Raw genomic sequence first — 18,683 nt, 5'->3', positions numbered from 1 at the left:
CTGATTTTCCTGCCGTCTCTAGCCACTATTTTCTCACCTTTCGCTATGTCCTTTTTGCACTCGCGACACTTCCACCCGAATCGGACGGCGCTGCCACGCGATACTGTCCAGTAGTCATTACTCGTGGATACAGATCCTGCATTACTCATAATCACTCTTTTTCTTTATTTGCATTTCGTGATCTGCGAATTAAATATTTTCTGTGCCTAACGTAGAATGAGAAGGTAATTTCAAACACAGAGTCGAAGCTGAGCTTCGCAACACTTGTGATACGAAATAAAATGCCAAATATCAAAAGATAACGTGTCTCAAACGAAAAATGAATTCTGTTGAAAAAACTTAAGAAACACTTTATTGCAGTTCTTAAACAGAGGCGAAGCAGAGCTTCGTACCTCTTAGCATAGAAAAATGAATAACTCTCACTATTTGCAGATGAATAGACAAATCGAACTGAAAAAAAAAACGTTCAAATACTTTTTCTCAAAAGTTGTAAAATTTGCAAAAATATCCCAAATATTGGAATTGAAAAACTACAACTTTTACAAAGAGAAGTGAAGCAAAACATCGTGTTTTATGCGATAAAAACTATACACAGACAAACCAACCGACAAAAAAAAGAGATGAACGCCACAGAAAAAAATCGAAGAAATTGATCTAACTTTTCTTTCTATTTTTTAACAAAGTTTTGGCGTGCAAAAAACCAGGAAACTGTGAAATATATTTGCTCTCTTGAAGCTAAGGGAAAACGGGCTTGATAAATCTACCAAAAAGTAGAATCAAAACACCCGCCTCGTAAGCTGACAAAAATTGTGCCGAAATAATTAAGCCGACAAAAAAAATTAGAAAGACTAAAAAGACTCCATTGAAACTACTCGAAATTAGGTCATAAGACGATAAAATATAAGCCAACAACCTTTGTGCAGAAAAAAAAATCAGCGAAAATAATATGAGAAGTCAAGGTTAGTTAAATTACAAATAACAGAAGTAAATCAAAACACTATATGCAAATTTAAATTGCTTACAGCAAAAAAAGCCCTTCCATGTGGCAACTAAGCCAAAAAAAAAAACAAAAGCAGACAAATTATAAGCCGACTCTTTTTTGAAACGAAATATTTCAATTGCTGGAGACGCAAAAAAATAATTCATTATGAACTGAACCTAAATTTAACAGTTCTAAAATTGACCATTCTGTGAAAAAAGTTATTTTCGGGAAAAATTCTAGTACCCACCTGCAAAACCATTGCTGATCGCAAAGTTAAAACATAGCCAATCGAAGATTGGAAAAGAGTAAGGAACGCAAGTAAGCAAAAAAACACTGAATTGCAAGAAAAAATCTCAACTTCCAAATTTCAAAGAAAAAAATAGGTGCCATTTCAGCTCCTTGAACGATTTATGATTGGCGCTTTAATAACATTAACCCAACTTGAGAAAACTGGATCAACAGGTAAAATTTTTATTCCGCTGGAAATCTAAACATTAAATTCCACTTTCGAAACTAGAAACCGTTCACGTTTTTCGCGCCATTTCCACGTTTGTATTAGGAGAGTGCTATTTACGTCACTTTCAGCAGATGAATTTCAATTGAACTCAAAAAGTGCATGTATACCTAAGTGCATTCATAAATGCATCAATCTGTAGTTATTAGAGACTTTTCCTGAAAAAAAAAACAAAAAAAACAGCAACATCTATATTAGAGTCTTCACTACGATCAATACTCTTAATATTCATAATTAACGATGCTGTCTGATGAAGGACTAATGTACTTTGAATGTCATATGATCGGTTAGACAAGGTTAATCTGCGTTAATAATCATCTACTCTCGCTTAGTTTCCCCGACAAAAATCTGAATTAACTTAAGCGCAATGAAGGAGATTGAATTTTAAACGACCATTATGTTGAATAGTCAACTTCGAAAAACTAGTCAATTTCGAAAAACAATATTTCCGACCAACTTTCAATGATCGAGAGCAATTTTCTCTTCCAGCTTTCATTTACGCTAAATAAGGAACCGTACACTAAATTTTTCTGAAATCATACCTTCACTTCCATTCCATCACCTTCAATTTTAGCATAGGTTCCCTTCCCCTCCTAGAGAAATAGAACCTAGCTGAAAATCAATTTTTGAAGAAAAACTCAACAAAGTATTTTCGGAGAGCAATAATTTTACCCCCATTTAACGATAACACTGACCGAAGCAATTTTTACGGCATATTACTTCCAATTGCAACTGTAACTATCAACTTTGAAGTTAACAGTTATTCACGTTTATTCGCTTCATTTGCCCTTTTGTTATAAGAGAACATGATTTGGGCAATGAGGTGGTAAAATGCACGAGATGGCGTACCCCAAATCCACCCCTGAGTACACTCAATTTTGATTTACCACATGCCTGATTCGATCAAAAAAATTGACAAAATGAATTCCTTTATTGCTACAAGGAACAACAAATTGATTTTAGTTAAAAGAAAATGAACTTGCACATTTACAATGACTAAGTCAAAAATCTTAACGGTACAAAACTCAACAGTTCATTGGCTGAAATAGGTTTCCGGTCGCTGCATCTTAAATCAGATTCTGAAATGCTCTTCGTGACTTCTCTCAGTATCGGCCTAAACAAAAAACAAGTAAATTTATCAAGATCGACCGAGCCAAATTTCAAAAGTTTCAGGAAACGCTGGGAAATTTCAACATAAAGTTTCAAATCTTTTTGATTTTCTGGGCACTCCCAGAACACTAGAGAGAAACCATTTGACCAAAAATTGTGCGCCGCAGGCAAAAAAGCCAAATTTGAAAAAAGTCAAAAAAGCCGTTCCCCAAGGCGCCTTTAGGAAAATTTAAGAATGGTCAAATCCCTGATGGGGGGGGGGCGTCCGTCCCTTCTAAATCCGCTCCTGGTACCGCTCCAATAGATAGCCCAATTCACTTCAAAACATAGCCAACAAACAGTTGGAAAAGGGTAACAGAATAAATAGAAAAGAGTAACGCAAGGAAACAGTAAAAATAAACTTCAGCTTTGAATAAATAACTTCAGCTTTGTTTTCAATAATTAATCGTGCCTAGTGAACATCTACATGTCCGTTACAGCACCAAAAACAAAGTTGCCAAGGTACTTACGTCTGGGCGGTGATCTCGAGATGGATCTTCGACGCTCAATGCTTCGGCTCCTAGATCGTCGTCGGAACCTGAAAAGATTCGGATGCAATCAAGGCGCAAATATTTTTGCGTTCAGATTGAAAACATCATTTTAAAAACTCTCAGCAACTGAAATTGTATTTAGACAAATTTTAAAAGTAGGGTGTTGTTTTTCACATTTAATTTTGTGTCCTTGTTTGCTCGGTGAAGAATTCCTTACCATTACGACGAGCGGTTTTTCGTTACTCTTTTTCACCCACGTTACTCTTTTTCACCCAACAATTCTCATGTTTTCTTTTCTTTCCCTACTCTTTTCTCCTCTTTCTTTATCTCTCCCTCTTTCCTTTTAAGTACAGTACTCTAACAAACACAATTCCCATCTTTCCGAAGATGTTCTTAGCCGAACGTTATATTATCCGATGCCATTTTCCTCTCGGCGCTATGCCTCACTGTGTGAGCGCCTATTCAATTAACTCTTTCGATTAATTCTTTCATCTGATGTCCGATTCTTAAATCCGAACCCAATAATCCTAAATTCAAAATCACTTTTACTTTTCGGTCACTAGTCTAAGTCACAAAACATGCCAATTAATTTACATGCACGGACCATGCTCTATTTTCGATTTTCAAATTTACATCAGAAAAAAATTAATGAATAGAAAACGACAGTAATGAAAAAATTGGAGCCCATTAACTTTTTTCAGTAACTCCACAAAATTCTATTCTGTAAGCCAAGCGTAGTCAAGAAATTCCACTAATAGGGCGTCTAAAAGCAGCTTTTATTTTGCGGGTGCTACAGCACAGATCCGAGCTATGATCTAATCATGCAACCTTAAGTAATAAATGGAAACGCTTGCACAAGGCTGATATTTGGATAATAAACCGAAACAAGACTGCTCGTATCAGTGCGAAGCCCTGAATGTTCCGACTGCCTTTTCAGGTCTGTGGAGCAGTAATAACAAAAAAAAATTAAATGTAATAAAAAAACTAGCTTCGAATTTTCGACAACTCAAAAAACTATTCTTTGAGTGTACTCTGACAGCACCCAATTACAAGGTTCGTAATAAAAAATTTTGCAAAGTTTTTTATACAAATTTTGAAGAACCATAAAATTTTGTGAACTTTTATATAAGTTCTTCAAAAAATTTAAAATGAACTAAGAAACGTCACATATTCGAAACTGAAAGCAATTGAGCAGTCCTATTTGGACGCAATATTTGCAACTCCTGATAGTACTCTTACAGTACCCACTTACAACGTTGGGAAATTCAAATTGTGAGAAACTTCACCTGAAGTTTTTTGAAAAAGGTATTCATATCTCGAAAACTACCAAAATTTGAGCAGTCTTTTTTGATATTTTCAATATTCGCAATCTTTGAAAGTACACGACTACAGGGTTGGGAATTTCACTTTAACGAATTATTTTGTAATTTGAGTTTTCTGAAAATTCCAAAAAAAGTCAAATCTCCTAAACAAAAATGATTTGGGCATTCTTAATTGGAAGCCAAATTTGCAACCCCTGAGATTACTCTGACTGTCCCCAACTACAGGCTAGGCATTTCATACTTTGAAAAAAAAATTAATTTAATTTTCAATAATTCAATAAAAAATTAATTTAATTTTCATACTTTGAAAAAAAAATTAATTTAATTTTCAATAATTTGAAAAAAAAAAATCACAAAAAATGCCATATATGGAAAACTGCAAAGTTTTGAGCAGTCATATTTGGAGGCAAAAATCGCAACTCCTGAGAGTACCCTGACAGAGTCTGACTACATAGATGGTAATTTCACGTTTTGTGAAATTTTTTATACCTAAGTTTTCTGAAAAAATTTGGAAAAAAACCTAAAAAAGAGTCATATCTCGAAACCTACAAGAATTTGAGCAGCCTTATTCAGAGGCAGATTTACAACCCCCTGAGAGTACCCTCACAGTTTCCAATAACAGGATTGAGATCTTCAAATTTTTGGAAAATTTTAAAATCTAAGTTTTTTGAAAATTTTGGAGAAAATCATAAAAAACGTCATATCTCAAAAGCTACAAGGATTTGAGCAGTCATATTTGGAGGCAAAACTCGCAATTTCTGAGAGTACTCCAACAGAGTCTCGCCACAGAGATGGTAAGATCAAGTTTTGTGAAATTTCTTTAAATCTAAAGACCTGAAATTTTTAAAAAAAAAATACAAGAAAACGTTATATCTAGAAAACTACAAGGATTTGAGCAGCCATAATCAGAGGCAAGATTCGCAACCCTTGAGAGTACCCTAACACTATCCAACAACAGGATTGAGATCTTCAACGTTTTGGAAAATTTTAAAATCTAAGTTTTTGAAATTTTTTTGAAAAATCATAAAAAACGTCATATCTCGAAAACTACAAAGATTTGAGAAGTGAGAACTAGAGGCAAGATTCGCAACCCCTGAGAGTACTCTGATAGCCCCCAACTACAGGGTTGGGAATTTCAAAATTTGAAGAAAAAAATATTAAAATTTCCTGAAAATTTTTTGAAAAAATCACAAAAAACGTCATATCTCGAAAACTACCAGGATTTGAGCAGTCACAACTGGAGGCAAGGTTCGCAATTCCTGAGAGTACTCTGATAGCCCCCAACTACAGGGTTGAAAATTTCAAAATTTGTAGAAAAAAATGTTAAAGTTTCCTAAATTTTTTTTTTGAAATCACAAAAACGTCAGATCTCGAAAACTACAAGGATTTGAGCAGTCACAACTGGAGGCAAGGTTCGCAACCCCTGAGAGTACTCTGATAGCCCCCAACTACAGGGTTGAGAATTTCAAAATTTGAAGAAAAAAATGTCGTTAAAGTTTCCTGAAAACTTTTTTTTGAAAAAATCACAAAACATGTCATATCTCGAAAACTACAAGGATTTGAGCAGTCACATTTGGAGACAAGATTTGCAATCCTTGAGAGTACCCTGACAGCACCCAACTACAGAGTGCGAATTTCAAAAATTGAAATTTTTCTAAATTAAATTTTCTAGAAATTTTTGAAAAATCTCGAAAATTGACTATCTCGTAAACTAAAAGGATTTGGTTATTCATATATGAAAGCCAGAATCGCAAAACCTGGGAAAACTCTGACAATATCCTACTATTGGGTTGCTAATTTAAAACTTGATGAAATAAACACAAACGAAAAAAAAAATCTTAACAATTGCAATATACGATATAGCTTGAATGTGAAAAAAGTCTTTTGTTAAACATGCAAAAATATTATGTTGAAAAAGCTTAAATATGGCGAGATAGTGAAGCCCGCATTTAAATATATATAAGATAGAGAAGCGATAATAGATGAAAGTTGAAAAATTAGGCGACGGGTAACCAGACATAATCAAATTAATTTAAAAAAGCAGGTAGACAGACAGACTTAATTTGGCCTCGAAAAAAATACTGAAAAATTAATGACCTCGCGGAAAACTGATTGAAAGATTTTCTCAAGCATTGCAATATATGATATAGCTTAAACATGAAAAAAATCTTTCGTTAAACACGCAAAAATATTATGCTTAAACATGGGAGATAGCTGTCACTCGCATTTAAATATAGTATAGATAGATATAGATGGATAGATATAGATAGATAGATAGATGAAATTCTTTTTTAAAATTGAGATTTTTTGTGAAAAACATCCCCCCACACGCTATACACGCTATACAAAGTGATAGATTTCGCTCCCATTAACAAATCAATGATGGCATATAATCTTCCTTGAACCAATTTGGAACGATTTCTAAGACGGATTAAATCTCCGCTTAAGCTTTATTTGTCCCAAATTGGCCAAAATGGCAATATTTAATCTTGCAAAAGAAGTGTAAAATTTAATTTTTGAATAGCATTTCATCTGGCAGAATAATGTATTTACAATAACTATCTAAGTAGTAGTAGTATAATTGATTGAAAATGGAATGACTATATTATGCATTATAGCTCTCAAATTTAATGCATGCACTACACTCAAAATTAACACCTATTGTTACATATCACACAAATTTGTCATAAGTAAAAAACATCTTCTCGTAGACTTCTATGTATCGTATGCTTACACTATGTATTGCAGTTTTTTCGCATGTTTCTAATTTTGAATAATTACGCCATCGGATAATCAAAACTACAACGCGAGTCCGGGGAAACGCTTGAACATCCGATGTCGATTATTCAAAGTAAGAAACATGCGAAAAAACTGCTATTTTTGGTGGAAGCATACGATACATAGAACTCTACGGGAAGATGTTTTCTTGAATTATAGACAATTTTGTTTCCGTTTGGTATCAAGATATCAGCCATGTGCATGCGTTTTTATTTATTACATTAGGTCCGATTCTGCAGAAGTCAGAGCAAAATCTGAACTTTTTTGTAACTCACTCTTATATGAGAACAAATTCAATCCCGACTTATAAGAATAGCAAGTTGACAGCCAAAAACAATTTCTTCCTTCATCTCACTTTACTATATAGGCATACTAAGCTCCAATTTTATCCACAGTTAGGGCATTTTTTACTAGTACACCACCAAAACCAATATTATGGCTTGAAAAACTCCGATGGAAGTGTTTCTTATACTTCATTAGCAACTGGCTTCTCTTGTGTATAACGATTCAAGAATTGATTAAAACATGCTGCTTGTCAAGTTTGATCAATTCAAGCTGCTTGTCATGGAACAAAATGAAGCCTGAAAAAATCCCGATGCAAACAATTTTAACACAGAGGCGAAATTGAGCTTCGCAAACACTAGCGAGAACACGACAAAAAAAAACGGCTGTTGAGGTCTAAAAAGTGCAATAAAAAGTAAAAATAAGCTTCGAATTAGTAAGTAAAAATTCGGCTACGTCTCCGACTCGAACCTACGACCTAGATTAAGTGAGTCTCACGCACTATCCACTTAGCCACAGACGCTCAGTCCATCGCAAACACTAGTCACGAAAAAAGCCGAGAACAAATTCTATAAAATTTCCAGTGCTACAGATCATGATTATAGCAAAAAAGCTCGCAAGTAAACACTTTTGATGAACACTTTTATTTGCGAGGTCGTGCTTTTGATGAACACTTTTAGTAAGGTTCGTACTAAAACACAAGCTGCTTGCTAGCGTAATCAATAAGTAGTTATTTAAAGCCATTAAACATTCAATCACATGTAGACCAAGACAACACACATGCATTCATTAGCCAACACTTAAAACAAAAGAAACACACAAGCACAAGATGGCAAGAATTAAAGCTTCTTTTCATCCTTACCGTGGAGGCGATCTGAAGGGCCTTTTTCGCATATCGTTAGCAGAAAAGTCAATTCTTACAGGGTGACCATCAATATCTTGTCCATTGCATTTTTCTCTCGCCTAATCAAGCAAAAAAAAAACAAATTTGAGTGTACAAGATAAATGAGAACCCTGGCTATTTTTTAATAGAATAAACAAAACCAGTTCTCGCCAGTACAAATTCCTCATTTTCTCCAATGAAAGATTGGGAATAAAAATCTACTTACATAGGCCGCATCGTCTTTTGATTCGTATGTTATAAATGCGAATCCCCTTGATCGTCCAGTGGCGAACTCTTTCACCAGTTTGACACTTTCAAATCCAGGATACCTGTCGAACAGCTTGATCAAAGTCTCCTCTCTAGTCGACAGACTGAGACCAAACACTCCGATACATCTATTAGGAGGCGCATTCGTCTAAATTGAATGGACAATAATACATACACACTGAAGACGTTTCTACTTTAGCAAACAGAGATGAGGAAACAGTGTTGAGAACAAATGATAACTTCACGGGCCGAGAAGTTGAAAAAATTGTTGTTCCAGTTCAATAGTTGAAAAAATTGCATACCTTGTTGTCGTATCTTCTAGGGGGCGATCTCGATCTTCTTGGTCCCGAACGGCTTCTTCGACCCCTGAAAATATATTAACGATTTTGAAGCGATTAACTAACAAAGCACCAATTTCGCAGACTTCTCTTTGGTTCATCATTCTCAAAACGCATACTTTCAATTTTTCCAAATGCTTACCTGGGACTAGGTGGTGTTCTGGTTCTGCGCCTAAATAAAAAATTAAACTCACAAAACAAATTCAAAATAATTAACCTAGGTCTATGGAAAGTTTTTTACCTGCTGCGCGAGCGAGATCGGGAGCCCTAAAAGTATGAAGCATCGGTATTAAATAGTTTAATTTATTTGATAATAATTGTATTGTTTTATAATTTAACTGCTCATATATCTTTCTTACGCGCTTGACAGGTGATGGACTTCTCTTGATGCTAAAACAAACATAGCCAACTGATAGTTGGAAAAGAGTAATGAACGCTGAAAAAAAAACGTTTTTTCAAAAACCTTCATCTTTTGAATTTCGAAGAAATTGTAGAACTTATTTTGAAATTAGATTTGTAGAACAATTTATGCTGGACAATTTTTCGTTCAACTAAACCCAAATTGAGAAAACTGGATTAATAGGTAAAACTTATATTTCGCTGGGAAATTTGATTATTAATTTCCATTTTCGAAATTAGAAGTCGATCACGTTTTTCATGATCTTTAGAATTTTGCTGTTCGATAGCGGAGTTTGCCTTCCTTTTAACAATTGAAATGCAATGAAGTTGTGAAGAAATCACAAGTCAAACCGAGAAAAATCAAAATTGAGCGTGAAATCAGCAAAAAAAAAATCAGCAAGACCTATATAAGAGTAATCACTACGTTCATTACTCTTAATAATAAGAAAAATCAAGTGTAATAGATATCAAAAACTGCGCCCTGTGGAATATTAAACAAAATTTCAAATTTCAACATAAAGAGATAAATTGAGCAACCCAACCCCCCATCTCGCTTTGGTGGGAGAGATAGCTCAATAGGTACTTGAGACATGTTTCTAACCACTTCAAAATAATTGGAATGATATAAAATCATAAAAATTACATTCAGAATGAAAAAAGAATCACTTAAACTGAGGCACATAAAGCGACTTTTTTCTGTCCTAAATGGAAAAAAAGCTATTGTGTACAACTTTAATGTACTGCGGAGAACAGTTGTTGATACTCAGATACCAGGCTAGAATGCCAACTCTGGTATGTCGCTTTCCTCGATGAGGCAATGGTCGCCCCACTAAAAATTAGCAAGAAAAAATTTTTTCGATAAATTTCGATTTTTTCTTTTTCAAAGTTTTTCTTGAAACTCATATAAAATAAACTTCAGTCGGTCAAGTGATTGCGTGCTACGAACACATTAAGCAACTACTTGCGTTTGCTGACTTCTTTTTGTAGCGTTTTACCGTTTTTGCTTGGGGGGAGATAGCTCAATTGGTCATTACGGGGGGAGATTGCTCAATTGATCCACAAAAATATAAAACGAAACCATGACAAGTACATGTACTTAAGAATTAACCTTCTGTTTGATTGCACAAATAGCGCTGTTTATATTTTTACAGTTATTTTTAGCGAAGTCATTAATAATAAAACTATTCAATTTAAAAATAAACTTGGTTTAACCGCATTTCGTGTTTTCGTCAGAGCTTTTCACGCAATCACGAAGCCGAGCGTTGCACTACTTCGATAAGAAAAAAATATGCTCGGAAAACTTTCAACGAACTTCAACGTCGAAAAACGGTTAAAAAAATATTCCACTCGTTAATTTTTTATGATTATGTGCAAAATAAATAAACAAATAGAAAATTTGAGTTTTTTTTCAAATTACAAAATTGTTGTGCAAGTCTATTTAAATATTTAAACCCACAGAGCTTTCAATCAAAGTCCTGTCAGTGCAACCTAACCCATCAGAACACGAGATGACGCGAAAAATCATATTGAAGAAAATTTGATTTAAAATCCGAAAATTTAAGCTGAAAATTTGCAGTTTGCAAAGCGTACACGTACTAGAGATATTCCAATCCGCGGCCTTTAGAGTCCAAAGCACAGGCGTTACGTCTACGCCAAATCAGTTATTAAATATTAATTTATTAAGATTTAAGTAACCAAATATTCATTGGATTACATACCAAGCTACAAAATAGCGGCTAAGTCAAAAATGATTCTTGGATTTTGTTACACAAAGTGTTCACCTTGTTGTTGCACAAGTTGCTCAACTTGTTGTATACAGATTGTGTTGGAAAAGTCTTTCCGATACGATTGAAAACTTGCAATAGGCTTTTTCAGTTAGATCTTATTAAATTCGGATGAAATCCGAGTAATTAAAAACTTGCATCAGCCTTACAATCTCTTCCCCACCCCCTCCCTCTACAGTCGATTTAGGGGCAAAGCAATATCTATTTACATGAAGCTCTGGTCGTATATTATTGATCTATGGCTCCTCGGCATGAGGTGGTTCACCAAATTATCTGCTAGACAAATTAGACTCTGCACAACCCAGCGGCAAAGCTTCGCATTATTCAATGCCTTTTAACTAACATAGCCAATCGAAGATTGGAAAAGAAAAATGAACACAAGTAAACAAAAAACAATGACTTTAATGAAAAATCGCAACCTACGAACTTCAAAGAAACAAATAGATGCCCTTTAAGCTCTTTGAGTATCTAGAACGATTTATGATTGGCGCTTGTTTGATAACATTCACCCAAATTGAGAAAACTGGATCAACAGGTAAAACTTTTATTCCGCTGGAAATCAAAAAATTAAATTCCACTTTCGAAACTAGAAATCGTTCACGTTTTTTCGCGCCATTTCCACGTTCGTTTTTGGAGAGTGATACAATCCAGTCTCGATTTAGCGAACCCCCGATTTAACGTACGCATCGATTTTTTGTAATTCCTTCTACAATACCAAATTTTCCCCTTAGTAAAACCTTGATTTAACGTAGTTTTGATAAAACGTAGAATCTCCATATTACGTAATTGATGCACTGGAACAAATGCAATGTTTGCCATGTTAATAAACCTCCATTTAGCGTAGCGTATTTCTTCAGTTGGGTTATGTGAAAAGCGTATACGGCGGCATGAGTGAGCAAAACAAAAATCACGCACCGCGGAGGAGAAACAAGCAATTATCATTGCATACAACGCCTTAAAGACACATCATGAAGCAACAGCGAGTATTTGCAAACGTTTTGATCAGGTTATAATTAGAGATGTGCCAGGCACGCATTTTTGAAAACACCGGATAAAAATAACTTACCGGATGCACCGGAAAAATGTAGAGTTGATGAAATAATTGATCGAACTCAATGTTAATGTATGTAAAAAATTTATATTGCGTCAAAAACTGGAAAAAACCAGTTTTTTTTCTTCGAGAAACCAGATTTATGTAAAAAACTGGTAATTTTATATGATAATCTTCTAAACTTTGATTGAATCATGTTATACACTAAATTTGAATAAAAAAGTTCTCGAATGTTTTTTTTTTGTCCAAAACCGCGGTCAGTATCCGGTTATTACCCGGTGCAGTTTTACAGGATATCCGTGCCGAAATCAAAAAGTTGCCTGATAACCGGATATTGATTCCGGATACCACTATTCGGTATAACTCTAGCTACAAAATCAACTTTGGATACAAAACTGAAAAAATAAACGACATTACCGCTCTATTCGACCCAGCGATATCAGAAAGAAAATATCTCAACTCAGCAGCTATCCGCAAATCGATGAGAAATTTTATGCATGGCTTCAATGAATTCGAAGCTACAACAAAAAAATTTGTGGTGATATAAAACTATGAAAGGCTAAAGAAATTGCAGAAGAACTGAATAACCACAAGTCTTCGGCAAGCAAAAGATTCTTAGCCAATTTCAAGAGCAGGTATGGAATTAAATTCAAAAAACTGCAGACAACTGAAGGATCAACAGTCAGCACGAAGAAGCAACAGTCATCACTGCTCAGATATTTTGATGTTGACACTCGTGTAACAATAATAGATGACAAATAAAATTCATTAAAACACTTTTTCTTCTTGACCTTGATTTAACGTAAGCCTTAAATAAGCGTACACTTTTCGACCGCCCAAAGAGGTACGTTAAATCGAGACTCGACTATATTTACGTCACTTTCAGCAGATGAATTTCAATTGAACTCAAAAGGTGCATTTATACCTAAGTGATTTATAAATGCATCAATATGTATGAATGCACATCTGCAGTTATTAGACTTTTATGCACTTTAATAGACTTTTTCCACAAAAAAAACAAAATCATCATGACCTATATAAGAGTCTTCACTGCGTGTATTACTATTAGTCACAAGAAGGATACAATTATTTTCACGAAAATGATCACGTCGAGTGGTCATCAATCTTATATCCGACATCATTCCAGAACGTTCGAACTAAAACAGAGAGCGATACCTTGCACCATTGCAACCAAGAAAAAAAAAACATTTTTCCCAATCGTTTTCCGCGGCCGAATTGTGAATAAAATATTCATTTTCAATGATGAATAGATGTAATTCTATTCGTAAGTTAAGCCTTTTGTTGTTGTTGTTGTCTTACTTGTCATTGGACAGTTAAAGGTTTTTATTTTTTTATCAATTTTTCCTTTTGCACGTCTCGATTGCCGAAGTCTAGTCTTGGACACGCTTTGATTGATTACTTAATGAGAAACAAAAATCTCTAAAAAGGCGAAGCAGAGCTTCGCATCACCGCTGAAACAGAACTTAATTCAAGAAAGAATATCTTTATCTAAAAGAGGGTATTAATTTTAAGCAGTATGTACAAGTCAATTCAAGAAAGATATTATAAAATATTGCCTATCGAGCACCAAGAAAAGTATTTCAAAATCAGGAAACTAAGCCGACGGCCCTTATGTAGACGATTATTTAGACGAAAACTAAATCGACGATCATACAGCGCTGACTTTAACTGACCGGACACAACGGAACCACGTTGACAACTTTGATCGTGTTTTTTTTCTTCAAATTGGGTAAAGATTGGACAAAAATTGAAGCGAACAAAACAAAAGTAGCTTAGATTTTCACCAGATTCAATATGGCGCAATTTTTTCCCGAAATTCTTAAGCAAAACTCAACCCAAAAAATGGATAATTTTGGCTATCTTAATTCATCAAAAATTAAGCAGAAGTTACCCAATTAATTGATGAGAAAGTTATACCAAAAGAAGCCTCTTACACAGTTTAACGAAATTTTAAAAAGTAAATTTTCCATAAATCTGTATAAGAAAATATATTTTTGGTTGATTGCCAAAACATTTTTTAAAAATACTATAGATAAAACAAAATCTTTAGCTAATAACAAATTTGAAATTTCTTTTATACAGATTTATGGAAATTTTACATTTCTAAAACTTCGTTAGGCTGTGTAAGAAGCTTCTTTTGATAAAACTTTCTCATTAATTAACTTGGCAGTTTCAGCGTAATTCTTGATTAATAATTTAAAAAAAATCACCCATTTTTACGGTTGTTTTGGTTAGGAATTTCGGAAAAAAATGCACCATATTGATTCTGGTGAAAATATAAGCTAATTTTGTTCTCTTCACTTTCCGTCTACTCTTAACGCAATTTGAGAAAAAAGTTCAAAATTACAAATTTGCTTCGTTTTGTCCGGATTATTTAAAACAAAACTGTAGGCCTGTATGCATGGAGGCGAAAGAATTTTAAGTGACCAAAATATTAAGAGTGAAATTGACGAGAGATGTTTCATCTATCAGACAAGTTGTTTAAGCATAAAAGTAAATTTTTTTGTAATTCATTTTTAGTTTGAGGCACGATGCTGTCAAGGTGGTTTATTTTATCTTTCCACGGGAAAAAATTCCTATCGCTTCTAGAGAACAATTTTCATAAGTAAATTTATCTTAATTTTTCTTACTTTATTTATATCACTCGACGCCATCTTACTAAGTCACCAGGAATTTCAGTGAGAATTAGATTGTGAATAGCGAGCAGAATAGGGCATCTAACTTTTGAGTCCGACAAATTAGAGTGCCCAATTAACTATTTTAGTTGCTCGGGTTAATTTTAATAGCCCGCGTTGAAATTTTTGTATATTTATAGTTTAAATGTTCTTACCTTCTACTTCTGGAGCTTCTGCTCCGACGTCTGCTCGGAGATCTAGATGCTGAGCTCTAAACCAACGATAACAATGAAAAGCATTATAATTAGGATTACATTGATTCACAGAGATATTGGCAATTTTGAAAGCGACGTACTCTCGGCATTGCAAACACTTCTATTGAGGTTTCTATTCAATGTCTGAAAAAAGGCTGTATTCATTGTTTGAGATAAATCCACTTGGTGGACAAAATACAGAAAAAAAAAGTTGACGAGCCTCAAAATAACATAGCCAACAGGTTGGAAGTTTATTAATAATAAAAAAGGTCCCCTCCGTCATGCGAGGGTCCGTGCACAGGTTCGATAGAATACACACATTCGATAATCACATCGGCAAAACTTTATGAAAAAATCAAGTCGCTTTTAAAGCATCCAGAGAATCCAAGGTAATCAGAAGGTCAAAAGTATCATAGTAACCGAGGTTACAGTCATGAGTCCCTTCATCATGTATTCCAGTCAAAATCCTTGAAATTTTCTAGATATGGAAGTGATAATGATAAAAGAAGATGACAAGTGTTTAAGTCCTTTTCAATTAAAATCGATACGGGTTACGTTTCTTCAATAAGAACACGCAACTCGACACGAGATAATATAATATACAAGTGTTACAAATAAAAAATTTCGTCGAAAGTTATTTTGTCATTTATTGTTCCGAGTACGCAAGCGGCGTTCGCAATCTGTATTGCCAGGGAGATTCTCTGTTTTAAAAAGCTGCCTGCTCTGCGTTTCTCAGTGCATATGCTTAGGTTCTTACAAAGCTTGCTCAAAAAAACTTCTGTGCTGGGGCCGGCCGCGCCCTGAATTTCAAAAGCTAGCGGTTGAAAAAGATATCCATCATTTACAAGATCTTTATACTTGTCAATTTTTCGCTCTTCCGCTTCAGCGGCAGCCGTACCAGGGTTACAAATAGACCCGGCATTAATCCTACAAGGAGCTAAGGAGTCTACTACCGTTACATCCCACAAGAGCTGCTTACCATCAGCCCATGGAACGAGCGTCAAACCGTCTGGTCGCTTCTGATCGGTCCTGTAGAGGTGTCGTGGTTCTAAAACAGACGGAATGTGAGTAGATGATAGACTCTGTTTCATAAGGGCATTCAGGTTTGAATGCCTAGAGAATCTCCCTGCACTTTTGAGGCAAGAAAAACCATGCTAACCATCCACGGTAACGTCTTTTCCGCACACGCATTTATGCCGTTCGCATATTTTTGATCCTAATCGAAGTCCTATCGCAACTCTGAGTTGTTGGTTCGACAGTTTTAAACTTAAATTTTTGCACGGGATGACGTTCAACCATTGGGAGCCAAATCTATCTTGGAACGCGTTGAATCTTTTTACGTCCGTTTGTTCGAGTCGTAAAATCAAGTCTGCAATTTCGCTGTCGAAAATTGGCTCCGTCCAATTTTTTTGGATTTCATTTTCCGGAGCCATTTCAATTTTTCCAAGGTCAAACCACCGTTTAAGCGCATCATCATAATTCCATCCACATGCTCCAAACCAAAGTTTTCGCTCAAGGCATCTTTTGCTCCTACTGCTGAGGCTAAGAAAGCGGGTAAAGTGAGTAGACGAGCGGAAGAAACGACCAAGCCACCTTTGGCTGCCGGGAGAACTGCTTGTAAAAACTGGTTATCATCCATTTTCACGTTAGTAACCTTGCACAACGAATTTCTTAGTAACTTTATTCTCTGCTCGAGGTCACTCAGAGGCGGGCTTGAAACTTGGGGATGGGGTTTTGGAAGTGACACGTCATTTGCTCGAATTTTTTATTTATCAAAGAGCTCATGTTTGTGGTCTGTTTGCGTCCACTTCTTTTCGGCCTGTATGCATGGAGGCGAAAGAATTTTAAGTGACCAAAATATTAAGAGTGAAATTGACGAGAGATGTTTCATCTATCAGACAAGTTGTTTAAGCATAAAAGTAAATTTTTTTGTAATTCATTTTTAGTTTGAGGCACGATGCTGTCAAGGTGGTTTATTTTATCTTTCCACGGGAAAAAATTCCTATCGCTTCTAGAGAACAATTTTCATAAGTAAATTTATCTTAATTTTTCTTACTTTATTTATATCACTCGACGCCATCTTACTAAGTCACCAGGAATTTCAGTGAGAATTAGATTGTGAATAGCGAGCAGAATAGGGCATCTAACTTTTGAGTCCGACAAATTAGAGTGCCCAATTAACTATTTTAGTTGCTCGGGTTAATTTTAATAGCCCGCGTTGAAATTTTTGTATATTTATAGTTTAAATGTTCTTACCTTCTACTTCTGGAGCTTCTGCTCCGACGTCTGCTCGGAGATCTAGATGCTGAGCTCTAAACCAACGATAACAATGAAAAGCATTATAATTAGGATTACATTGATTCACAGAGATATTGGCAATTTTGAAAGCGACGTACTCTCGGCATTGCAAACACTTCTATTGAGGTTTCTATTCAATGTCTGAAAAAAGGCTGTATTCATTGTTTGAGATAAATCCACTTGGTGGACAAAATACAGAAAAAAAAAGTTGACGAGCCTCAAAATAACATATCCAACAGGTTGGAAGTTTATTAATAATAAAAAAGGAAAAAGGTCCCCTCCGTCATGCGAGGGTCCGTGCACAGGTTCGATAGAATACACACATTCGATAATCACATCGGCAAAACTTTATGAAAAATCAAGTCGCTTTTAAAGCATCCAGAGAATCCAAGGTAATCAGAAGGTCAAAAGTATCATAGTAACCGAGGTTACAGTCATGAGTCCCTTCATCATGTATTCCAGTCAAAATCCTTGAAATTTTCTAGATATGGAAGTGATAATGATAAAAGAAGATGACAAGTGTTTAAGTCCTTTTCAATTAAAATCGATACGGGTTACGTTTTTTCAATAAGAACACGCAACTCGACACCAGATAATATAATATACAAGTCTTACAAATAAAAAATTTCGTCGAAAGTTATTTTGTCATTTATTGTTCCGAGTACGCAAGCGGCGTTCGCAATCTGTATTGCCAGGGAGATTGTCTGTTTTAAAAAGCTGCCTGCTCTGGGTTCCTCAGTGCATATGCTTAGGTTCTTACAAAGCTTGCTCAAAAAAACTTCTGTGCTGGGGCCGGCCGCGCCCTGAATTTCAAAAGCTAGCGGTTGAAAAAGATATCCATCATTTACAAGATCTTTATACTTGTCAATTTTTCGCTCTTCCGCTTCAGCGGCAGCCGTACCAGGGTTACAAATAGACCCGGCATTAATCCTACAAGGAGCTAAGGAGTCTACTACCGTTACATCCCACAAGAGCTGCTTACCATCAGCCCATTTATTTTGTCCGGCAGACTTTCCGCCAAGGGAACACGCGAGTCTTTTGGTACTCTCTTGAGTACTCGGACATTTGAGATGGCTGTATTAACATAATTGTCTAGCACTAAATCATTACCTATTGTTGCTTTATTAACAGATTTTACATCAACGCATAAAGGACACTGAAACCATTGGGTTTTCTTAGAGTCGCTAAGAGAAATATTTACGCAACTGATATGATACCAACTAGAACAACAATCACATCTAATCCAATTTATCAG

The 18,683-nt window shown here is 35.2% G+C and overlaps 2 protein-coding genes across 4 annotated transcripts in view; both read right to left on the bottom strand.

The window, feature by feature from the left end:
- Nucleotides 1-18,683, bottom strand: part of LOC134843592 (cytochrome P450 3A4-like) — a 109,005-nt gene that overhangs the window by 58,104 nt on the left and 32,218 nt on the right. The window lies entirely within an intron of this gene.
- Nucleotides 2,413-15,287, bottom strand: LOC134843594 (transformer-2 protein homolog beta-like). Of its 2 annotated transcripts, XR_010162604.1 has the most exons (11): nucleotides 15,232-15,287; nucleotides 15,092-15,147; nucleotides 9,366-9,396; nucleotides 9,248-9,273; nucleotides 9,149-9,178; nucleotides 8,971-9,034; nucleotides 8,628-8,816; nucleotides 8,381-8,481; nucleotides 3,354-3,663; nucleotides 3,116-3,183; nucleotides 2,413-2,610 (listed from the first exon to the last, which is right to left on the bottom strand). XR_010162604.1 is itself a non-coding variant. In XM_063859744.1 (10 exons), the coding sequence occupies exons 1-10, from the start codon at nucleotides 15,238-15,240 to the stop codon at nucleotides 2,600-2,602; spliced, it is 585 nt and encodes a 194-aa protein (XP_063715814.1). In that variant the 5' UTR covers nucleotides 15,241-15,287; the 3' UTR covers nucleotides 2,413-2,599. The 2 variants fall into 2 exon arrangements, 1 of the variants encoding a protein (XP_063715814.1); XM_063859744.1 differs by lacking the exon at nucleotides 3,354-3,663.

This window comes from Symsagittifera roscoffensis, chromosome 4, assembly GCF_963678635.1.
Source record: "Symsagittifera roscoffensis chromosome 4, txSymRosc1.1, whole genome shotgun sequence".
Lineage (NCBI taxonomy): Eukaryota > Metazoa > Xenacoelomorpha > Acoela > Convolutidae > Symsagittifera > Symsagittifera roscoffensis.
Note: the sequence above shows the minus strand (reverse complement) of the source record. Positions and strands in the feature narration are given on the sequence as shown.

What these genes read in the sequence shown, in the direction of transcription:
- LOC134843594 (XM_063859744.1), bottom strand. An exon ending in CTAGAAGATACGACAACAAG is followed by an intron (nt 8,817 to 8,970) that starts GTATGCAATTTT and finishes CATTCAATTTAG; the next exon opens with ACGAATGCGCCTCCTAATAG. An exon ending in CAAAAGACGATGCGGCCTAT is followed by an intron (nt 8,482 to 8,627) that starts GTAAGTAGATTT and finishes TTGCTTGATTAG; the next exon opens with GCGAGAGAAAAATGCAATGG.